Raw genomic sequence first — 24,455 nt, 5'->3', positions numbered from 1 at the left:
CAAGACCCTGAACCTGAGCTGCAGCACGGTGGCCAAGACCATATCCACTCAGAGCAGGCCTCGCTATGGTCGACCAAAGAAGTTGAGTGCACATGCTCAGCGTCATATTCAGAGGTTGTCTTTGGGAAATAGACATATGAGTGCTGCCAGCATTGCTGCAGAGATTGAAGAGGTGGGGGGGGCAGCCTGTCAGTGTTCAGACCATACGCTACACACTGCGTCAGATTAGTCAGCATGGCTGTTGTCCCAGAAGGAAACCTCTTCTAAAGATGATGCATAAGAGAGCCTGCAAACAGTTTGCTAAAGACAAGCAGACCAAGGACATGGATTACTGGAACCGAGTCCTGTGGTCCGGTGGTGGCAACCAGGTGAGGAGTACAAAGACAAGTGTGGCTTGCCTACAGTCAAGCATGGTGGTGGGAAAGTCATGGTCTGGGGCTGCATGAGTGCTTCCAGCACTGGGGAGCTACAATTCATTGAGGGAACCATGAATGCCAACATGTACTGTGATATACTGAAGCAGAGCATGATCCCCCCCCTCCCTTCGGAGACTGGGCCGCAGGGCAGTATTCCAACCTAATGACCCCCAAACACACCTCCAAGACAACAGCTGCCTTGCTAAAGAAGCTGAGGGTAAAGGTGAGCGACTGGCCAAGCATGTCTCCAGACCTAAACCCAATTGAGCATTTTGTGGGGCATCCTCAAATGGAAGGTGGGTGAGCGTGAGGTCTCCATCATGTCATCATGGAGGAGTGGAAGAGGACTCCAGTCTCAACCTGTGAAGCTCTGGTGAACTCCATGCTCAAGAGGGTTAAGGCGGTGCTAGAAAATAATGGCGGCCACACAAAATATTGACACTTTGGGCCCAATTTGGACAATTTCTCTTAGGGGTGTACTCACTGTTGTTGCCAGCGGTTTAGACATTAATGGCTGTGTGAGTTGTTTTGAAGTGACGACAAACATACACTGTTACATTGAAGTGTAATTTCTTCAGTGTTGTCACATGGATATATATATATATATATATATATATATATATATATATATATATATATATATATATATATATATATATATATATATATATATATATATATATATATATATATATATATATATATATAATTTTTTTTTTTTTTTTTTTTTTGCGAAGATCACCCCCTCTTTGCATCAACACACAGGATTTCTTCCTTATTGTTGCAAATATAAAAATAATTGAACAATCCAAAGATGACATTAAGGACTTCTCTTTTTTTTATTTATTTTTTTATGACTTTTGAAGGTGCATGAAGCTGGCAAGTCAATTATAAACAGCTCATCGTCATTTCTCTCCCTTGTATCCACCTAATGCTACAATATCAGTGCTTGGCTTTAGTACCTATAAATATTTTATGTCGGTTTATCACATGTATATTCTTTTAATATGTACTATACGTGAATGATATATGAAGCTACATGCGTTGCGACTTTAAATGTTTACCTACTGGATTCCAAGAATTTTCATATCTAGTGGGAGTCCACCCTTGCCTGAAAGCCCCACAAGGTCATGGATGATATTAAAAAAACGGTATACTGTGTAACTTTTTTTACTCCTTGAGTTTTGTGAAATGACTAATGGTTCATTTTCTTCTCTCAGAGTCGGAACACTTACTTGGACATTAGACAGTGTACAAATAAACAAGAGCCGAGCAGAGAAGGAATGTCTGTGTCATCACATAGCTCTCGTAGATCATCTCATACTGCGCTCTCAGACACTGTGTGTATGTATACCATTATAAAGGTCCTCCAGTGAAAACTTAGATGGTGATATTATTGTCTGACTTTTTTTTTTTTTTACAAGTCATAGTATTTTACTCTTTTTCCCAAGGAAACATGGGGGGGAAAAAGCAGTTTGTCAAGCAATATGGTAGCTAAATAAACAGATTTAAAACAATTCCCAGGTTTGCTTCATAAAGCATATTACTTTGCTCAATAAGATCTAAGTGATTTAAAAACTTTTATGGGTTTAAATATTTTAGTGTTTAAGAGTAGTGTTACCAGGTGTGGCATACTGCCCGTGCTGCCCTAGTTACTTCATAAGGAACTGAAGGTTCCACATCTCCCTTCACTATCCTACTGTGAAAGTTCCAGCTGTATGCTTGCTGACAATTAGAACACCTCAATACATTCTGCAACCATAGCACCAGTGCCCAGTTGCGTCCCATGACGCACTTCTTAGCCCTTGTACACACGGTTGGACACATTCCGTCGGAATCTCCGAAAGGAGCGTTTTGTCGGATATTCCGACTGTGTGTGGTCTGCATCGGACTTTTTCCGTCGGAATATCCGTCTGACCAAATTTTCCAACTTGCCGGAAATATTTTCCGACAAAATGCTCCGATCGGACATACTCCAATCATGTGTAGAGAATTCCGATCGGACAAAGTGCCACGCATTCTCAGATCAAATTCCTACACCAAAGCTATTGGCTACTAGCCTCAATGTAGTCCCATCGTAACGAAATAACGTAATCACGTTCTGAATGATCGGATTTTCCGACAACTTCGTCCAACCGTGTGTATACAACAGTTTCGGACAAAATCCGACAATTTGGTTGTCGGAATCTCAGACCGTGTACAAGGGCTTTAGACACCCTAATTAGGATTTCATTACCTGTTGTATAAATGAATGATACCCTAATTATGATGCTCAAGTATTGTCCCATGGGCACTGCTGCTACTGTAATGGGGTGATTCCAGAGGTGCTGTTATTATCAATGGGGGTGCAGCTGGAGTACACACAGAAGGGTAGTGAAGGGCAGACTGGGCAAGTAAGATTAAAAAAAAAAATGGGAAGCTATACTTATAGAAACAATATATTGTGCATGCCTTGTGAACTGTTTTTAAAAATCTAGATGAGCCTTGGCAGACAAATTATAAAGATTCTTATGTGTACCATTGGTTTACATTTTAATGTACAGTTTTTATGTCTTAAATAATTGGGTGCTGATTATGTTGGGGTGGGGGAGGGTTATCAAAGCAGTCTAAGCATAAAGGGGTTCTTGTAGCTCCAGCACAATGTATAGGCACCAAACGTTTACTGTTTGAGTGTTTTTGCTACACTGATGCTCGGTCCAAATGCTGTTTTCCTTTTAGAAAACTTTTTTTTCTAGAATTTTTTTTTTTTTTTTTTCCCAGAAACAGTAAAGTGCTGAATACATATTTCAACTTGCTGATTACAATTTTTCTATATTCTAGCAACCTCATCTATGAGACCCACAGAGGCCAGCACACCCTCCAGACACTCCTTAAATCAACAGGATAAACCCCAGATGAGACATGACCAGGCATGTATTTATATAATGCACAATTCACAATCAATGTTTGTATTGTATTTATTCAAATATAATTTTATTTCCATGGCATGCAGATATTTTGATATTTACTTGCACTTAGAGTCCATTCACACAGGGGCAACACGACTTCCAGCGAGACTTTGGGAGGCAACCAGGACACGACTTGACTATGAATCGCAGCATGACTTGAAGCAACTTACAAGGCAACTTGAAGTTGCCTCCAGGACAGGGGACTTTGCCAGTGGCCAATCACATAATAATCAGCTCTGTGGGAGGGGTTTGCCTAGAAAACTATTTTTACTTCCTGGAAAGCAGCTTCCATTGAAATCTATGGGTACAAGTTGCCTAGAATCTGATTGAAGTAGTACAGGAACCTTTTGTGAAGTCGGAGCGACTTCAGTAGTGTACATTAAGACAACTCTCATTCACTTACATTGATTTTATCATGTTGCCGACTTGAGACGACTTCAAGTCGGATCCAAAGTTGCCCCTGTGTGATTGGACTCTTATTCACTAAAGCCTAAAGGCCTGGAGCATGTCTGCTTTCAGGCCACAGCATTTTGTAAAATATTGATGAGAGAAACACATAGATTGCTCTTACTGACCTCCTTCTGAAATTGTTAGTTTTCAAACTGTCATACTAATCTAATGGCTTAAATGGTTTTCACTAAGCCAGAGTCACTGTAGTAACTGACACAGAACAAGCCGGGAACAAGTGAAGCCAAACGTGTAAAAGGGAGGTCCCTGCACTTACTTTCTTGACAAGCTGGAGACTCTTTACAGACTTCGGTATCATAAGGTGGATGTAAAGCCCCCATTTTTAATTTTTTTTTGTCACCGGCGAATGTGCCCTGAAGACAACATACCCGTGCTGTCCCTTGAGAACTCTGTGTCATGGTCTGTAACTCCCATGCGCATGCCAATCAGACAGCCGGAGGATGCAAACCTGGTAGTAAGCATTTCATAATGTGCTAGTATGCGATGCATACTAGCACATTATGCCATTGTCTAGCAGGGTTTAAAAATGGGGGGGGGAGGGGGAGTGTGGTTTACTAACGCTTTAAGTAAATGGATACCTTGCGGCTTATTGAATATTTTCCGTGTATAATTAAAATGTACACTGTATCCAATGATATCATGTGGTCTTAATGAAAGTCAGACTTTTCAGAACAGGCTGTGCTCCGCTCAGTCCTCCAGGGTTGGTCCTTTTTTTTTTTTTTTTTTTTTTTTTTTTACAGGGCTCCTCAGTGCAGTTTACACATAGAGGGACAGCTGGACTATCCTGTAGCAACACTGCACATGCACGGCTTTCACTTATCAAAGGATACAATCTTTACACTTTCATTTTGCACTGAAAGGATCTCCTTTTACAGCCAGATTTTCTTTTCTTTTTTTTTTTTTTTTTTCCTTTTTCTGGAATGCTACAACCGCACTGAAGGACCCTATTAAAAAGGACCAACCTTGAAGGACTGAGCTGAGGACAGCCTGTTCTGAAAAGCCTTGCTTTCCCGTTAAAGCAGTATGATGGCTGCATTCATTTTTTCTTTTTTAGGCTTTCTTCTATTTTCATCTGGTGATCTAGCCAGTACAGTAAGTCCGGTGTTTTACAAAAGAACAAGCTCTTTTAGCCCTTGTACACACGGTCGAAGAATCCGTCGGAATGTGTCCTATCGGACCGTGTTGTCGGATATTCCGACTGTGTGTGGTATGCATCGGAATATCTGTCGGACCAAATTTTCCAACTTGCTGGAAATATTTTCCGACAAAATGCTCCGATAGGACATACTCCAATCGTGTAGAGAATTCCGATCGGACAAAGTGCCACGCATGCTCAGATCAAATTCCTACATCAAAGCTATTGGCTACTAGCCTGAACGTAGTCCCATCGTAACGAAATTACGTCATCGCGTTCTGAAAGATCGGATTTTTCGACAACTTTGTCCAACCGTGTGTATGCAACAGTTTCGGACAAGATCTGACGGATTTGGTTGTCTGAATCTCCCACCGTGTGTACAAGGGCTAAGATGTATCCTTTACAGCAGGGATATGCAATTAGCGGACCTCCAGCTGTTTCAGAACTAAAAGTCCCATGAGGCATAGCAAGACTCTGGCAGCCATGACACCCAGAGGCAGAAGCATGATGGGACTTGTAGTTTTACATCAGCTGGAGGTCCGCTAATTGCATATCCCTGCTTTACAGGGATGAGACCATGCATGTAGCACTGACGGTGTTTACAATGACTAGATTTAATTTATTTATGTAAAACCTTTATCCCAAAAGAAAAAAAAAAGTTTGCTGTATCTGATAGTCTGAACTGGAGTTTGGGTTAAATTTGTTCATTTATTTAAATCTGTTAGTACATTTAACACTCCTCAACCCCCCCCCCCCCCCTAAACTGACAATGCTGCTGTCCAAATGTGCCCCCTCTTCTCCTTCTTCAGGCACTCTAATACAGGCAGTATGTTACTGGCCAGATAACCAAGTGAAAACATATGGGGGGGAAAAAAAATCCTAAAAAAAGGAAAACTAATGAAGGCCCCACATTTAAAGATTAGTAAGCTGCAATATATTACATTTTTGGTTTGGGGTTTAATACCACTTTTAAGTCTGCAGACAGGTAATCATTTGGACATCTTATCAAAGGGTACTATGTTTATGTGGTGCACACAAAGAATCCCTTTATAGAGATGCAAGGTATCTATTTACTGGAGTTGATGCTAAATCCTTTAAAGCGGTAGTAAAGCCGCTGAGGTGTGTGGTTTTTTTTTTTTTTGTTTTTTTTCATACCTGCAAGGGAAAAGGCATAGTGAGCTAGTATGCACCGCATACTAGCTCATTATGAAATACTAGTGCTAGGCTAACGCTCTGCAATGCAGTAGGTGCCTGATAGACTCATTATATTGCCCCTGCCTCTCCCCATCGGTGTAATGTGCAGGGGATAACAGACATCTAAAATAAAGGGCACTTATTCATATTTAAATATACAGTGAAGGATTTCTTTATTGAATATAAAACTGGTGGATTCCAGCTTTAGATCACATCTGCCTTTAAAAAATTTATATATATATATTTTTTTTTTTTTTACTTTTTTGAACGTTTAATGCCAAACTCTCCTAGTCTGCCTTTAAAAAAAAAAAAAAAAAAAATCATATTTTTAAATAAACGTTAATTCCGAACACGTAAAATACACAACACACGTTTTATTATTTTAGGTGGAAATGCACAGGAAGATTGATGAAGGGGAATACCACCTATGCTTATCATTCCACACAGGGCATGATAGATTAAGGCATTATTTAGAATTTTAATCTCAGTTTTAGCAGAATATGTTTGTTGTATTGAACATTACTCAAGAAATATAACAAAATAGCTTGTTGGAATTCAGTTTGCTTGCTTGTTCCATTGAACATTGCTCAAGAGATTTTTGTAACTCGGATAATCTTACACAGGCCAGACAAGTGGGAATGCGCTCTAAATAACTTGGACCTCTTTTACTTTTGGTCTCATCACACTTAAATTACTTTACCCATAACCGTTCTTTGATAGAAGCTAGATGTGGCTTTATAACGGTCCTTATGCAAACTCATAACAGCTTGGTAATTGTACCTAGAAAAAAGATTCCTATTGTCACTTTCCTTAAAGAATAGCTCCACTTTTGCGGCAAAAAAAACATTCCCCTCTGGATCTATGCAAGGATTTTAACAAAGTTTCCTACATTTTTCTGCTCTAAAGAAAGCTGTATGTTCTACCAAGTTTTTAATTTAATCAGCTGGTTCACTTGGAATGATCTGCTGAGAGAAGCTGCAGTGTCTGCATCCCTTTTATCTATACTTGCCTGCTCTGTGTAATAGTTTTGCTCAGAGCAACCTCGAGCCTGCTCTTCACAGGTCCCCCTGCAGGCGCTATTGGCTCCCCCCACCACCACTTGCTTTTGGGGCACTTGTGTATGCTCACTCCCTGCCCCCTGCTCTCTCTTCACCCTTTTCGCTGACTGATATTGACAGCTGATGGCTCCCGCTGCTGTATCTGAGCCAATGAGGAGAGAGAGACGAGAGACCCTCTGCTCTTGTGCACATTGCTGAATCGAGATTGGGCACTTGTAAGTATTTAGGGGACTGGGGAGCTGCTTGCAGAAGGCTTTTTACTTGAATGTATTAAGGTAGAAAAACCTTCTGCCTTTAGAACCACTTTAAATTATATTTTTGTTGCAGAAGATGCCTAAAACCTGACTTGTATCTTAGTGCAGAGTTCTTCATAAAAGCAGGAAATTATACCTCTTGGTGAGTCCTGTTCACCAACTGTGTACAGAACACCTCCAGGAGCCATATTGCATTGACCATTTCGAAAATTACAGCAGCTGCAGTTTAAAAATATAAAAGGTAGTTTTTATTACAATATGGCTTGTGTAGCAATTGTATATGCTATACTGAAAAAAATATATACATACATAATAAATTTTATATATATATATATATATATATATATATATATATATATATATATATATATATATATATATATATATATATATATATATATATATATATATATATATTATGAGATATAGTGTGTTTTCCATTAAAAAGGGAGGCTTCACCCAACTGAGAGACTTACAATAAACTCACTTGGTAAGTAGTGGGCACAGGTGTTTTAACCTTTGCAACATGCCCCTTTTCTGCGTGATGTCTCATGTGATCAATGCAGATTTAGGATATCACTGATGTCTGTGAGGCCTGATAGCAACTACATACAGAGGGCCGAAGGGGCTCCCCTCCCATTCCAAGGAACACAACACAATCCCCTAAAATACAATACTTGCATGAACGTCAAACAGAAACCATCAAATGCAATTTACCTAAATCTAAATGAGACGGCGCAATTCTTAAAACTGTAATATATAAATATATATATTTCTAATCGGCTAAGGCCAGCCTAAATCTCCACCTGGAGGATGGATAAGATTACAAAATGGTTAATTGCAATGTTTCATAACCAACTGACTTAGAAAAATTCGATTTCTAAAATGATTAAGTGGCTTCTAATCCTCAGCATTTTAATTAAGGATTTGTTTTTGGGTTATTTTCTAGGGATTAATCAAGGGGTGGGGGGTGTTTGTGGTTAAGTGTTTAAAGTAGAACTATAGGCGGTGGTTAGGATGGATGTTGAGGGATCTGGTTGGCTATGGTTGTGTTGGTGGATCTTTTATTATAGACATAATTAGTGACATGTAGGAAAACTGCAGTATTTACATTAGTCTACTGTACTGGAAGCCTAAGGACAATCAGTACCAAACTTTGGACACTGGGAGAAAATGTACCATTTTAAGATGGCTTTGCTTTACTGATTTGCTGCCAATTCATATATCTTTTGTTGATGGGAGGATGTATATTGATACACTAATAACACAATATTGGGGTTTAATTTTGCAGGCTGTAGCACCTGCTCAAGCTCAATCTGAACATCTAACACCGCATCATGTTGTTCAACCAACTGTTTCACCACAGCAACCTATCTTGGTAAGTTTGAGCTAAAACGATCCTAAAATATCCAACTTGTATGGCTTATTCCTCACAGTTTAGGTGGATTGTACATAGAATGATATTTCAATGTGCATTCATGAAGAATGATAAATATTTATTTAGATCTCTTCTACAGAGGCATTTTTGTTTTATTTCAGAGGCTTTAAAATGCACTCTAACTCTGCCATCAGTCTAGTGCTGTTGTTCTCTAGCCCACGGCAGATGCTTTTAGGAGTTTACCATGAAATGGATTGGCACCCCGTGTTGCCCTCTACTGTTACAGTATGTCCAAAAATTCCCAGACACTTGCCAGATCAGCTGACCCAACCATAAGTAAATTGGTTCAATAAAGCTTTATTCTCTAACCCTTCCGTATTCTTCTTTAATATTATTATTCTGATCTCCTCCAAAAAAATAGAACTCGTAGTGTAATACCTTCAAAATTATTGTTTGATCTATAATATTTATATTCTTGTGCTTACATGTGTGTATTTAACATGCTTGTGAAATCACCAGTGGCCCCTGACTTATTCTCTCCTTCTGCCAATATCCTTACCAGAAAACAAACCTTTGTAGCACATCTCATTGCAAATCAACTCTTCCTCCAAACCACCCTCAAGTCCTGAATCCTCCTCTTGGCAATATCTCCCAAGAAAAGAAACTCAATAGTGCAGTACATCTAAAACTTATACATATACAAAATATCCTTTACATTGTGCTCACATTAACTCATACCGAATAAGTGATCCAATTAATTCAAAGTGCACCTCAAGTCGTCTTGATGAAGTGCATCAGATTGTGATGTCAAGATGCCTACACAAGAACCAGAAGTGCCCATTCTGCCATCTTGGTTATTGGGAATATTACACTCCCTGTCTATGTGATCATTTTAAATTAAAAAAAATAAGATTTGCAAAGGATTTTCTGCACTATTCGTTTTCTTTTTTTCTACTTTACATGTCTGTTTTTTAACTGTTTATGCAGAGCTGAATATTTTATCACCAGAGAAGCAAGTTTATGAATAATTAAGTTATAAGTGAGATCACCCAACCCTGTGACATAGGGGTTGTTCCAGTAAGGTGTTTGGTGCATGGAGGAAGGTGCACTTTAGTTGAATAGAAGAGCATGGGTTAATGTGAGCAAAATTTTAAAGGAGATAATAAATATATATATATTAATATAATATTTATTTATAATATGTGTGTGTGATTGTTTTGGTTTTTTTTATTTCTTGGGAGATATTGCCAAGAGGAGGATTCAGGACTTGAGGGTGGTTTGGAAAACACATTTTAATTGGAATATAATATAAGAATATAGGCAAAAGGAGAAAATCACAAGCCACTGGTGATTTCAAATTCATGTTGAATAAATGCACATGTGAGCACAATATTATAAATATTATAGCTCAAAAATATTAAAGGTATCATACTAGATACCAGAAGAACAATAAAGAAGACACGGAAGGGTTGGAGAATAAAGCTTTATTGGACCCATTGACTTATGTTTGGGTCAGCTGATCCGGTAAGAGGCTGAGAGATTGGAATTTTCAAACACACTTGTCTGTTTTAGGATTGAAATGATTGTCTTGGATATTCAAAGTGCTGAACTTTTTGGACTGATGTCATTGGAACTTGCCAGGTGGCCTTGATATGTTGTCTGGCTGCTTGGGAGTTGTTTTGGGACACTTGTGCGCTATACAGTATTTAAACTGAGAGAAGGGAAGCACTGTGTTTGCTTTATCCCACCCACTATGTTAAAATGTTATTTGTATTGTGCACTTGCAAGTTGCTCTTATGGTCAAAATGATCTAGGTTTTTACACAGTGGATGTTTGTGCTGTCTTGTATTTGGGTCCATTCATTGTATCCCTTTGAGATTTCTGTATTTGAAAAGCAAATTAGCTGGCAATGTTCAAATACACATTCCTGACATGGCCTTCATGAAGTCTGTTAGATGATGATGATTGTAATCTGTTTTTATTCAAAAAGAATATTTTGTTATTTTTAGGTCTCTGTTTATATTGATCCACACACTCAAAGACCACGTTGTGAGCCCTTTTCCTCTGCGGGGCAGGATTTCCATTTTTCTGGCTATTCTGTTTTTGTATGTGTATGTTCTGCTGCAATGCCTTTCCACATTACACATTTCTCTTATACAGTACATTTTGGGTTTACTTTACAGCCAGTGTATCACTACCCAGCCCAGTTGGGAATGGTGAACCAACTAAAGGAGCAGTTGGAGGAGAGAACGCGAATATTACAAGCAGACATCAAAACTCAGCAGGAAGAGCTGCATGTTATCAAAGAACAGCTACAGCTAGTGCAAGACTCAAATCTTCAGGTATCTTAATATGGCCACAAGTGGTCTTTTTAAAACTCTAGGAATTTTGGAATCATCCCATGACAGCACACATAGCTTTGAAAGCAAAAGCTATGCTGCCTTTGTCTAGAACTAACAGACAAAGCATTCTAGAAGGTTTGATGCCTCCCAAAACAAACTACATGTAGACCTGATGGGTGATGATTCCCAGCACTGGTCACGCTCCATTGGCCATTTACTTAGTGGTGATTGCAATGGTAACAATCCCCTTTTAGAATATAGCATTTAACAGATCTTTGGCTAGCTATAGACACACAAGGGTAATTTGGCTCGAGGGCATGATTTAACTGCATGGAGGAAAATCTGCCACCTAAAATGTATGCCAGCAAAAAGGTATGTTTCCTCAGTACACATATCAGAGATGTAACACTGCAGTATTTCCCTTGAAGAAAAAAAAAAATCACTTTTTTTTCTTTTTTTATTTGGCTTAATCTCCAGTATTGCTGTAAACCAGGGGTGTCCAACCTTTTGACTTTCCTAAGCCACATTGGAAGAAGAGGAATTGTCTTGGACCACACATAAAATACATTAACAATAAGGATGGCTGATGAGCAGAAATAGTCAGGCAGATCACAAGTTAACAGTCACTGATATAGCTAACGTACCTATCTGAAACTTTTTTTTTTTTGCAATATTTTATAATCAAAGTAAAAGATGGTGACATAAAACTAGTGCGATATTTGGAAATGTTTTTTATAAACTAACCCATCTATACTGGCTTGAAGTTCAGTAGAGACTGTCGACATTTTCTTCGGCAGCATGTGTTTAAAGTGGTTGTAAACCCTTACAAACAACTTTGACCTACAGGTAAGCCTAGATTAAGGCTTACCTGTAGGTCCAAGCAATATCTCCTAAACCTATATGGTTTAGGAGATATTTGCCCGAAAACGGGCACCGCTGTCTACGGCGCATGCGCCGTAGACAGCGGCGCGCAGGCGCACTGAGCGCGGCATTTCCAAGAATGGAGCTGCGACGCGTGTCGACTCCCATGCGCATGCGCGGGAGTGACGTCATTGCGGCTTCGCTGAATGACAGCGGTGGAGCTGCGAGACGCCACCAGCAAGATGGATGCGGCGGACTATAGGGGACAGCGGCGACTTCGCTGGCTCCTGTGTCAGGTAAGTGACACATAATGGGCTACTATGCGATGCATAGTAGTCCATTATGCTTTGCCTTTGCAGGGAATGAAAGAGGAAGTAAACCCATAAGGGTTTACTTCCTCTTTAAGTGTAAACACCCTTTTACAAAAAGTTCCAAAAAATCTAAATTTTTAACTAAGTTTTATGATTTTGTGTTGGGCCATATTTATAGCTGTCTTGGGCTGTAGGTTGGACACCCCTGCTGTAAAGACACACCTCTGCAGTACCTCCCTCAGTTCTGGCCTCTGATCTACTAGGATTTTAGAGGTTTCAAGATGGGTGACATACACTCACCAGCCACTTTATTGGGTACACCTTGCTAGTACTGGGTTGGATCCCCTTTTACTTTCAGAACCTCTTAGTGGCATAGAGTCAACAAGGTGTTGTAAACGTTCCTCAGAGATTTTCGCTCATATTAAAACGAAAGCATCATGCAGTTACTGCAGATTTGTTGGCTGCACATCCACGATGCGATGGGACCTGGACTTACACTTATGATTTTCTTTTGTACCACCTGCGCCTCTCCTTCCCCTTTTTTTTTTTTTTTTTTTTTTTTTTTTTTTTTTTTCTTGCTGTGTACTAGTACTATCTTCTCCCACTGGGCATTCTTGCTTATTGTGTTTGTTTTGCCACTCTATTGAATTTGACGTCTGTTTGTTTTTTTTTATTTTTTTTATTATATAACCAATTATGTTTGTGGTTTTGATTAAATTTGTGTCTGTCCATCTATGGTGTCTTACCTCTCCAAGTAATTCTAATTCTCTATCAATTGGCAAATTAATGACGTGTTGCCAGGAAGGGTTTATACACTATAAATTGTGGCATTTTTGTACATGGTATTTGTAGGGAACAAGGCTGAAATGCATGTATATATTTTCTGTCTTTTTATGGAGAACCAATAACTTTTGCAGATTTTAAAGGGCAGCAAGGAGTTGCGGACTATTTCTTTTCATGATTGCAATTGCAGCTGTGCGACTGCCTTTCCGCACCCAGCAGCTCTGAAAAACTCCCTCATCTTATTGGGCTGTAGCACCTCACCTCTGCTTTATTTTATGAACATCCATGATACGGATCTCCTGTTCCACCATATTCCAAAGGTGCTCTATTGGATTAAGATCTGGTGACTGTGGAGGCCATTGGAGTACCGTTAACTCATTGTCATGTTCAAGAAACTAGCTTGAGATGATTTGAGTTTTGTGACGTGGTACATTAGCCTGTTGGAAGTGGCCATCAGAAGATGGGCACACTGTAGTCATAAAGGGATGGGCATAGTCTTCAACAATACTGAGGTAGGCCATGGCATTTAAACGATGCTCAGTTGGTACTAAGGAGCCCAAAGGGTGACAAGAAAATATCCCCCACACCATAACACTTTCACCAGCCAGAACTGTTGATACAAGATGGGATAAATCGATGCTTTCATATTGTTTATGCCAAATTCTGACCCTACCATCTGAATGTCACAGCTGAAATCGAGACACATCAGACCAGGCAACGTTTTTTTTTTCCAGTTTTCTGTTGTCCAATTTTGGTGAGCCTGTGCAAATTATAGCTTCAGTTCCCAGTTCTTAGCTGACAGGAGTGGTGCCTGGTGTTGCCTTCTGCTGCTTCAAGGTTAAATATGTTGTGGGTTCAGAGATGGTATTCTGCATACCTTGGTTGTAACGAGTGGTTATTTGAGTTACTGTTGCCTTTCTATCATCTCAAACCAGTCTGCCTGTTCTCCTCTGACCTCAACAAGGCATTTTCAGCCACGCAACTTTTGCTCACTGTATATTTTCTCTTTTTCAGACCATTCTCTGTAAACCATAGAGATGGCTGTGCATAAAAAAAGTAGATTATCAGTTTTTGAAATACTCGGACCAGCACGTCTGCAGCCAAAAACCATGCCATGGTCAAAGTCACTTAAATCCCCCTTTTTTTTTTTTCCCTGATTCTGATGCTCGATTTGAACTTTACCAAGTTGTCTTTGCCACGTCCTAGATGTCTAAATGCATTGAGTTGCCATGTGATTGGTTGATTAGCAATTTATGTTACCAAACAATTGAACACGTGTATCTAATAAAATGGCCTGTAAGTGTATGACTTCACATAATAAGCATGCTGAGATCCCGTGGTATCAGTATTATGACCTGCTGATCAGGTTACTTTGTATGTCACGGTGTGAAGAGAACACATATACACATTGAGGTTCAGTGGCAGCAGCAACAGCTACCATGGAACAGAAAAGCTGTTTTCCAGTTTGTTGGTAGTGGTACAGAATGCGATAGTTTTAGATATAGAGGGATTGGATAGTTTTACAAAAGTACTATATATATATATATATATATATATATATATATATATATATATATATATATATATATATATATATATATATATATATATATATATATATATATATATAATTTTTTTTTTTTTGGATAATTTTGTACTTGTAGTAATTTATTTTAAAAACCTTGTTGGCTTCCAGTTCCACTTGACATGTTCAGTCAGCCTATGCTCACACTAGACAAATGTATTCCAAAAGTCTCACACTATCCTTTTTGTTTTGTCTCCTTTGAAGATGTTGATGCAACAGCCAATCCCCGCTGCGTTTAATAGTAATGCTCAGCAGACAGACCCAAGGAGGGTGTCTCGCCAGCAGAATGTGGTCTCCATGCAAGGTCTAGAAATGGGAAAGAGTTCAAAGCGTTTTTGTGCATCTCAAATACCCACGAGTCACCAGTATGCGACCACCAGTCAGGTAATTCATGTTTTTGTGCATCTTAAATACCCATGATTTACCAGTATGTGACCGGCAGTCAAGTAACACATGATGTTTGTGCATTCCACATACCCACAAGTCACCAGAATATGATCACCAGTCAGGTAATTTAAAAAGCCACAGCAAATTCCAAAACAAATGTCATAATAATGTAGATAATACAGCCTAAGCTCTTGAAGTGTGTTTTAACAGGTCTTGAATGTTTCACACAAGATAGACTTGGTTAAATTGACAATCAATTATCTATTTTAAACCAAGTTACTTGTCGAACATTTTTCCTAGGGGCTCCCTCACTTTGGAGGAATTTCCTCCCACTTCCTACTTTAGCTATGGGACAGGAAGTGAAGGGAAATCTCCGCTATGGGACACAGATGGCAAACAAACTGACAAAAGTTATAACCCTTCTGTACTCTATACAAAACTAAAAAAAAATTCTTGCCTTTTTTAGCTGTACTTTAAATCGTATTGAATCCAAAAAACAAATATATTTTGTATATTGGCGCTTACCAGATCTTAGATGAGGCTGGACTTTAAACAAGTCTCCACACTGTTTATCTGCATAACATGGTGAAATGCTAGGACTAGTAGTGTACAGAAGAGAGAACATTGTTTATGCTGTCTTTTCAGCTCACAGGAAGTGACGAGGACAATGCATTTCTGGCAAGATCAACAGTTCTTTTCTGTACTTGCTAAAAATGTTCTTAGTTTTGAAAAATGAAAACTCCTGCCCACATTTAAGGACTGGTAAGCTGCAGTATATAACATATTTTTTGTTTTGGGGCTTAGATACTCTTTAAAGCGGCATGATACAATAGTATAGCACTACCCACGGAGGGGTTGCAAAGGACTAGGTCCTCCCCTCCTGCACAGCCAGGCAACAAGTATTTTTACACTTTCTCCAGACACAAGGAACAGTCTTCTGAGCTTGATTTTTTGTTATTTTATTAGGGGTAATAACTTGGCTGGAGAATAGGAATTAAGGGCTGCCAAACTTGATTGCAACAAAACCGGGGACAACTTCCTCCCTATGTAAAACTCCAGATTTGTCTCACTCCTGATCGCTGCCACTCTCTGATTTTTTTTTTTTTTAAAAGATACAAAAACCCCTTAAGGACTAAGAATTCTCAGTCCTTTAGAAAGTAGCACAAAGTGTTGTAGACTGCATTCCGGAGTACCTTCAATTCCCTTGTAGACACTGGTCCCAGTTCTATTAACTTCAGAAAATTCCAGCCCACCTGGCTGCCTCTTCACCAGTCTGCCTGACTGATCCAGAGATCTCCCAGGGCAAGGTTAATGATAGATTTATGCATAACCCTGTCTTCCAGAGAGACCTGCAACAGGTGGCAGTCTCTCCTTGTAAGTCCCTGACCATGCTGGTGTCCCCATTGCTCCCACTGCCACTTAGGAAAGATGCCTTTGAAACGCTCTGCTGTCGGGATCTTCCCAGGTCAGTCCAAGCTCCAGCTCCGGCCTGGAGGAAATGCATGGAGGATCTTTTTGCGCATTACCATAGCTGATGAGCGCTGCTACTGACTGACTCATCTGTATTTCTAACAAATAACTACTTCTTGACTTGCAAAAAAAATCTTTTAGAAGAGCCTTGAAATGCCGCCCACCCTGCAGCTGGTGCATGCCTGCTATGGCTCTTAAAGCAGCTGACTTACAGGTAAGGCGAGTCACGCAGGGGAGCCAACCTACCGCTGTAAATGTACGTGAGCTGGTCGGAAAGTGGTTACACTATAGGCAAGGGGGGGTTAAAACCCGCCACCTGTTGCAGGTCTCTCTGGAAGACAGGGTTGTGCATAAATCTATCATTAACTTTGCCCTGGGAGATCTCTGGATCAGTCGGGCAGGCTGGTAAAGAGGCTGCCGGGCAGACTGGTGAAGAGACAGCCAGGTGGTTGGAATTTCCTGCAGTTAATAGAACTGGGACCAGTGTCTACAAGGGAGTTGAAGGTTGCCACTGTTACTAGTAAAAAAAGAAATAATAAAAAAAAAAAAAAAAATCCATAAATCTTTACCATATTTTGTAGACGCTATAACTTTTGTTCAAAAACCAATCAATATACACTTATTGCAATTTATTTTTTGGTTATAATTACCAGAAATATAAGAATACATATCGGCCTAAACTGATCAGCCTAAAAAAATGTACTAATCTTTTTTTGTTCTTCTTTTGCATGGATGAAGAATACAACACACCAGCAACACTCACAACCTCAGCAACTCCAGCATCAACAAGTACAACCACAAGCACAACAACACCAGCATCCGCAAGTGCAACAAGTACAGCAACACCAGCAAGTACAACAAACGCTACAGCACCAGCAACTGCACCAGCTGCAACAGCAGCAGCATCACCAACAGTTACAGAAACAGCAGCAGCTACACAAACACCAGCAACAGCTACAAAGGCATCATCGAGTAATGAGCGGCAATCAGGCACAGCAGACAGCTATGTCTTTACAGACTCATGGTAACATTGTGATGCCACTGTACAACAATACAATGATGTTTTCACAAGCTCACCCTTCTGCGGCCACCTCGAGGATTTCCACTGAAACTGGGGACAGACCACAGCCACCTGAATATGGCCAGCATCTGAGGTATGATCAGTAAAGTTTTCATATTTGGGCTGCATTTTTTAATATTTAGAATTGTTCAAGAGGTAAATGTTTTTTTTATAGTCCGGACCACCCCATGTAAGTTTACTGTGGTAGGGTGGCCCGGGTGTGCAAAATCCTGTATCTGTACGTGATTTTGTGCACGCAGTTTAGGTGGCACATGCCACTCCCGGTGTGATTGGACACAGTGGAAGCCAATCAGTGGGTCTGGCGGCCGCCGTGACCTGCTGATCATTCACAGGAGAGACAAAGCAGTGGTGTGCCGATGTAAACAAAGCACACCGCTGATCTGTCGGAGGAAAAGTGAGAGAGCATGTTTTAGCGAAGCATTTTTTATTTTTTTTCCTCCAGTTAATCCACTCCCCCCCCCCCCCCCCCCCCCCCCCCCCTACAGTTAGAAATCACTCCCAGAGAACACATTTAACCCCTTGATCGCCGCCCAGTGTTAACCCCTTCCCTGGCGGTGTAATTTATACAGGGATCAGAGCATTTTTGTTTTTTGATCACTGAATTGGTGTCAGTTAGTGTCAGATTTGTCCACCGCAATGTCACAGTCCTGCTAAAGATCAGCTCGCTGCCATTACCAGTAAAAAAATTAAAACTAAAAGTCTCTAAATCTATCCCATAGGTTGTAGACACTATAACTTTTGCACAAACCAATCAATATACACTTTTTTGGACTTTTTGGGTTAAAAAAAAAAAAACAGTCAATCGCATAGGATCTTATAAAGTAACATTCAACAAACTCCTCTTTTCCATGCTCATTTTGAAATGCCCAGCTCTATGACAGGGATTACTTGCTAAATGTTTCTCCGCTGGAGTTACTGAAAACAAAATAACAGCATTGCAGTGCCCTATCATAAGGTTACCAGATTTTCAACTTGAAATCCAGAGACATCCTCCTGACCATGCCCCCTTCTTCTTCCTCCAAAAAAACACATCCTTATTTGTAGCCACACTCACAAGATCACACCCCTATTTTTAACACATGCTTAAACAATTGGTCACAGGCTTTTGTAACTAGGGCCAGACGTTCAAGGTATAAAGACATACTACTGTGGGCATCATGAGAAGAAAAAGCATGCGGTGGGCAACATGCACTTTGAATTGTGGGTGTGGCCAGATTGTGGTAACGGTCACACCCACAAATATATGCATAAATAATAGTCTATGCTGCTAAAGAGAGGGTAAAGCATAGAGTTCAGGCATCAGAATTGGGTAACGCACAGCATTCAGGAGTCAAAAGTAGGTGACACAAACAGTGCATGGGTCAGGTCAGGAGCAGATAACTCACAAATTGTGCCTGGTATCCCCCATGCCTGGCATCTGCATTCTGTTTGCCGTTCACTAGCCCAACATTGTCCCTGGGAGTTGGGCAGTGTAGTGTAAACCCATCCCCGACATCAGTGCTTAGATTTGACAGCTCCACTCTCACTGCGGCCACACGCCCCTGGCTTGCCCACCAATCACTGGATGTTTACACTCGGGGCTAATAATTCTACATGAGAAAAAGGAGACCTGGGGCTTTTTGGGGACTCACTCCCTTCCAACGCCCCTGGTCGCTGGGCAGATGGGGCCCCCAAGGCAAGTGTGGCCCCCGGGCAACTGCCCATGCGAAAAAGACGGCCCTGTCTATAGATGGCTAAAAAGATCACTGGGATCATGCCATTGGCTCTAACAAGTGACATTAGCCCAGGAACTATGCAGGCACCAACAGAGGAGATGTTAAGTAACCACTGTTCGGGGAACCTCTAGAAACCTAGGGTTCCATGGAACCCTTGCTGAGAATGGCTGCTATACAAATACCAGAGAATGCAGCAAGCAAAGTCAAGAGAGTAGCCTTGGGTTCCTAAAAGTACAGCCATATCAAAACTCAGGTTATTTATAACACATACTTTATTTTTTATCTTTTTTTTTTTTTTTTTTTTGTTTCTTGACAGGTTTGTCCAGGATCCACAAATGCGGCCTCACTCATTACAGATGCAGCCAGTCACTTCCAATAACAGCAACACAGTGATTTCCCCTCATCCTGCCCCAGTCTATAGCCCCTCTGTCATGATCCCTCAGTCCAGGTTTACCCAACAGCAGACCCATCCAGCAGTTCACCTACACCACTGCCAACAGCAACAGGTCCAGCCACATCTGTATCTTCAGGTAAATTACTTCATGCATTTATTATTTTATTAAGGAAACAAGAATGCTGTGTGGTTTGCGCTGGTATAGTTAACATGGAACAAAAACCATGACTTTTTTTTTTTTTTTTTTTTTTTTTTTTTTTTTCCAAGCAACCAAACAGCGGCTACTTTAATTTTCAAATTATTCTAAGCTAATTAAACTTGAGAAATGAAATGTGATTGTTACTACTATTTAATCTTTATTGAATTCAACTGAAGAGCATTTATTAGACGTAGGGTTGTTTTGCTGTAATCTACTGTATAATAACCATTATTCACAGTGAGACTTCATATTTCTACAGTTCCCTATAGTCCTAAAATTACTATAATTAATTTTTCTATCTAAATCGAAAACTCGTATCCCCAGATATAAACCATGGAGGCTCACTTATGCACTTCTGCACTTAGCCTGAGATTGCTAATTTCAGTCAATCACTGTGATGTGATTAACCCAGTAAGTAGGCGACGCAAGCAGTTTTCTTCTCCTTCTTCTTCTTCTTCTCCTTCTTCTCCTTCTTCTCCTTCTTCTCCTTTTTCTCCTTTTTTCTCCTTCTTCTCCTTCTTCTCCTTCTTCTCCTTTTTCTCCTTTTTTCTCCTTCTTCTCCTCCTCCTTCTCCTTCTTCTCCTTCTCCTTCTCCTTCTTCTCCTTCTCCTTCTCCTTCTCCTTCTCCTTCTCCTTCTCCTTCTCCTCCTTCTTCTTCTTCTTCTTCTTCTTCTTCTTCTTCTTTCTATTTTTCTCCATTTTTATAGATGACATTGAATACAAATGTTTGTATTTTTACATCCTGATAAAGAAGGCCTATTGAATGCATACCATATTCATATTACTCATGCCAATTAATAAAAAAAACTGTACTGGAATTCTGATAAGTGGAGCTAACAAGATAGTTGCTGATATCAACCAATCATATTTCAGCACTTAACTATAGGAAGGAATCTGGTTTAATTGTACACCGTATTGAATAATATATATATATATATATATATATATATATATATATATATATAATTTTTTTTTTTTTTTTTTTAAACCAACATAATTATGGATTTATTTTAAAATACTGTATTTTTTTTTTGTCTCAGATGCAGACGTCTGATTCAATGCAAACAGGCCAGTCTCAACAGCTTTACCAGCAACCTCACATTCCTCAGCCGAACACCATGGGTTATTTTCTGCATCCTCAGCAGCAAAGTCAGTCTGGAAGCCTGTCTGACTTATCTGAGATGCAGCTCCCGTAGTGCATCAGGATGGAAGAAGAGCTCTTGGACTATAGTTGTACAACAGTAATGCATACTGAAGGGCCGTGAGAAGCCCAACGTCTATAGCACTTCCGGCCCTCTGAAGAAGTGCTCACAACTAGAAGTGATCATGAAAGCACTAAGACTGAAAGATGAGGGCCAAAACCAGAATGGAGCAGGGATAAAGCAAGAAACCCATTTTGATGATATGATAGATTTCCAGCTGCCTTTTAAGTAGAACCAAGATTTTCTATGAGTTCTTAAGTTATAAATAAGTACACCAAAGTGTTTGTCAGGGGCTATGTATGAATCTGCCAAAGTTCAGACAGTGGTCTGATTTATGAAGATCCTTTTCCAGTAAAACAAGTGTATTATATTGTACTGAGCTGATAATCTAAGTAACCTATAAATGGTGTCGAACAGAGCATAATGGGTCATATTTGATATTTATATGGTTTAAATAACCTCAGGCACCTTACCTCTATTTACTGAAGATGTACCTTTTTTATTTTTTCAAAGTTCAAGATATATGTACTTCTCAAAGTAAGAGTGGCTACTATTAAGACATGAAACTGCCACTTGCAGTCAATAACGGGCACGTCTGGGGGCCGGCACATTGGCTTCCTTTTTCATTATATAATGCTTAGCGGGCCTCAGGCTCTAGTGTGGTGTGTTGTGCAAAGACCGACTAGTTCTTTGGTCACCAGCTCTGGCCCACCTCTCTATTAGCCTATCATGGCAATAATTGGCCACACTGACCAGTAGTGAGGGGCAGGTAAAAGCTGCTGACCACAAAAACTGCCCCCTCTTTGAGTATTAGAGTTCCATTAGATTCTATTATTATGGCTTTCAGGAAGCCTATTATTAATATACAGGATTTGTATAACGCCAACAGTTTAAGCAGCTCTTTTTAACTTGAACATAGAAAGGAAGCCACCTTCAGGTGCCTGCTGTTGACAAAAGTGGCAGTTTAACATCTTATTAGGAGCCACATGCTGACTTAAAGTCAAACTCTGGGCACAGTTAATCTCACAGGTTCCCAACAGGTATTTCTAGTTAGTTCCCTGGAAGACTTGGCTGTCATGCTGGTATACTTCTGTCCCCTGCAAATCAGTTTGTTTACATGCTTGAAGAAGGACCACTCAACATATAAGCACTTCAGGTCTCATAGACCCCAGCACTATGGCTGTGTATCTGTCTTCTTCTCCTTCAGGCCATTCACAAAACAGAGCCTGGGGCCGTGTGTTTCATGAATGGTGAGTGGAAAGATGATCGTAGCAGGGAAGTCCTCCCGAAAAACAGGAATGTTTGCTTGATGGAAGCATTTTTGAGTTTAATGCCAGAGTATGTTTAATATGGTATAGTAAGCAAAGCTACAAATGGAAACTAAGTAAGCCACCAGTGTGGTGCTGGTTTGGTGAAATCAGTGCTGTGATCAGCTATTAGATACTGGACACCTATTGAATACTCATGCAGACTGCCTAGTATCAGAAAAGATCTCTATAAATCCCGCCTATATATTGTTATAGCAATGTGCAGCAGGAATAGCAAAGGAGTAAATTAGTACAAAACTTGTGTAACTTAGGTGACCCAGTTATCTAATGGATATGGGGTCCATTTATGGGGAAAGTTGGACCACAATTATTTCTTTTTGAACAGGCTAATTTTTTCAGGACATTCACCACTAATACCCATTGCTTAACTGATTTTATTCCTTTGATTATAAAATAGTTTTGACAAATATGCACATTTTATTGAATAAGTCTGCAGATATCCAAAGTTTCAAGTCATATGTATGAGCCATTTGAGCCTGATTTTGAGTGCATGTCTGGGTTTAAAGCCTTCTCTTATTAACAACAAAATGTTGCATGCATAAAGAGTTGATTAAAATTGTAGGGCCTATCCTTAGATGAGGCATTTTAATACTGGTAACAACATTCAGTTAAGGAACCAAGAATGAGAGTTCAGCTATAGGTGGAAAAGTGATAAGATGCTGGGTTTTTATTTGTTTAGGGGTGTAAAAATTCTATGCAGTGTGCAGAGATGCTTGTCAGCCTTTGCTGGTTTTGGAGATCACATGTAGCAAGTACTTTCTATGTGTCCAGTGATTGCTGCAAAAGATCTACAGTAAAACCAGCTCACAATATCGAGAAATGTTATGTGTTGTAAGTACATATTTATATTTTGGTATTTCCTTCTGTACTGTCGACCCATGATTCCATCTTTTAGTTTTAGTCTACAAAAATAGACATCTTCACTTAGTCCCATTTGCTTTTAGTGACAGATGATGTAACCAGTGTTGGTTATATGCATACATACCAAACCAATCATGTGGGAAATAGGAGGGCAGCCATTGCTGTCCTCCTAAGAATTCCACTTGCCTGGCTGTCTCTGCCTTCTATAATTTGAGTTACTAACATGAAACCAGTATAAAGATTAGAACATCATAACCATTGATCTATAGTACTAACTTGTTCCAAATCACTGGCCTAGAAAGTACTGAAGCAATTGGATTAACATTGCAGGCAGACAATTCTCATATTCACAAGTAGAGAGCAAACATGATTGCTTACATATTCTCTTAGAACAGGTTTATTTTTGATAGTTTGTAAGAATAAGATTTAACCCTTGACTGCCCCAGCTGATATGATTGATTTGATAATAAGGTCAACGGGAATGTAAAAAGATCCTGTAAAAAAAATGTTTAAAAAATATGGGAGCTATCCTTATTTCTGAGAGTAAAAGATCTGGGGTGGTCATCCTTGCCTTCTTTTACAGCTCCATGAGTTATTGACTTTTAAATAGGCACATCAGATGTCAGTGACTCATTGATCCAGATAAAGCAAGTGTTCTATATAGTAAAGCAAGGATAAGGATGGCAACCCTGGAGCATGTAACTTCAAAAAGCAAGTCAGAAACTGCAGCTCCTGTGTATCTATTCTTAAAGGTGTTGTAAAGATTTGTTTTTTATTTTCTAAATAGGTTCCTTTTAAGCTAGTGAATTGTTGGTTCGCTTACCTTTTCCTTCGATTTCCCTTCTAAATGTTTTTTTTTTTCTTTGTCTGAATGTCTCACTTCCTGATCCTCCTCAGTAAGCTGTTCTGGCTGACAAAACACCACTCGGATGATGGTGTGAAGTTTACTGAGGAGAAACAGGAAGTGAGAAATTCAGACAAAGAAAAAAAAACATTTAGAAGGGAAATGGAAGGAAAAAGGTAAGTGAACCAACAATGAACTAGCTTAAAGGAACCTATTTAGAAAATAAAAAAACAAAGCTTTA

At 39.7% G+C, this 24,455-nt stretch overlaps 1 protein-coding gene across 1 annotated transcript in view; it reads left to right on the top strand.

The window, feature by feature from the left end:
• The window catches only part of PASD1 (PAS domain containing repressor 1), a 139,425-nt gene extending 115,260 nt beyond the window's left edge, over window positions 1-24,165 (top strand). The window contains exons 14-22 of the mRNA XM_077485657.1: window positions 1,637-1,760; window positions 3,237-3,329; window positions 5,810-5,817; window positions 8,765-8,851; window positions 11,035-11,193; window positions 14,938-15,117; window positions 17,329-17,744; window positions 19,703-19,916; window positions 21,020-24,165. Coding sequence (XP_077341783.1) covers window positions 1,637-1,760; window positions 3,237-3,329; window positions 5,810-5,817; window positions 8,765-8,851; window positions 11,035-11,193; window positions 14,938-15,117; window positions 17,329-17,744; window positions 19,703-19,916; window positions 21,020-21,175 — 1,437 coding nt within the window. The 3' untranslated portion in view covers window positions 21,176-24,165. The remainder of the gene's footprint in view (window positions 1-1,636; window positions 1,761-3,236; window positions 3,330-5,809; window positions 5,818-8,764; window positions 8,852-11,034; window positions 11,194-14,937; window positions 15,118-17,328; window positions 17,745-19,702; window positions 19,917-21,019) is intronic.
• Window positions 24,166-24,455: the final 290 nt, after the last annotated feature.

This window comes from Lithobates pipiens, unplaced genomic scaffold (assembly GCF_037356315.1).
Source record: "Lithobates pipiens isolate NorthernLeopardFrog02 unplaced genomic scaffold, aLitPip1_a1.2 Scaffold_1, whole genome shotgun sequence".
NCBI classification, from domain to species: domain Eukaryota; kingdom Metazoa; phylum Chordata; class Amphibia; order Anura; family Ranidae; genus Lithobates; species Lithobates pipiens.
The sequence above is the reverse complement of the archived record's forward strand: the minus strand, read 5'-3'. Positions and strand labels throughout refer to the sequence as shown.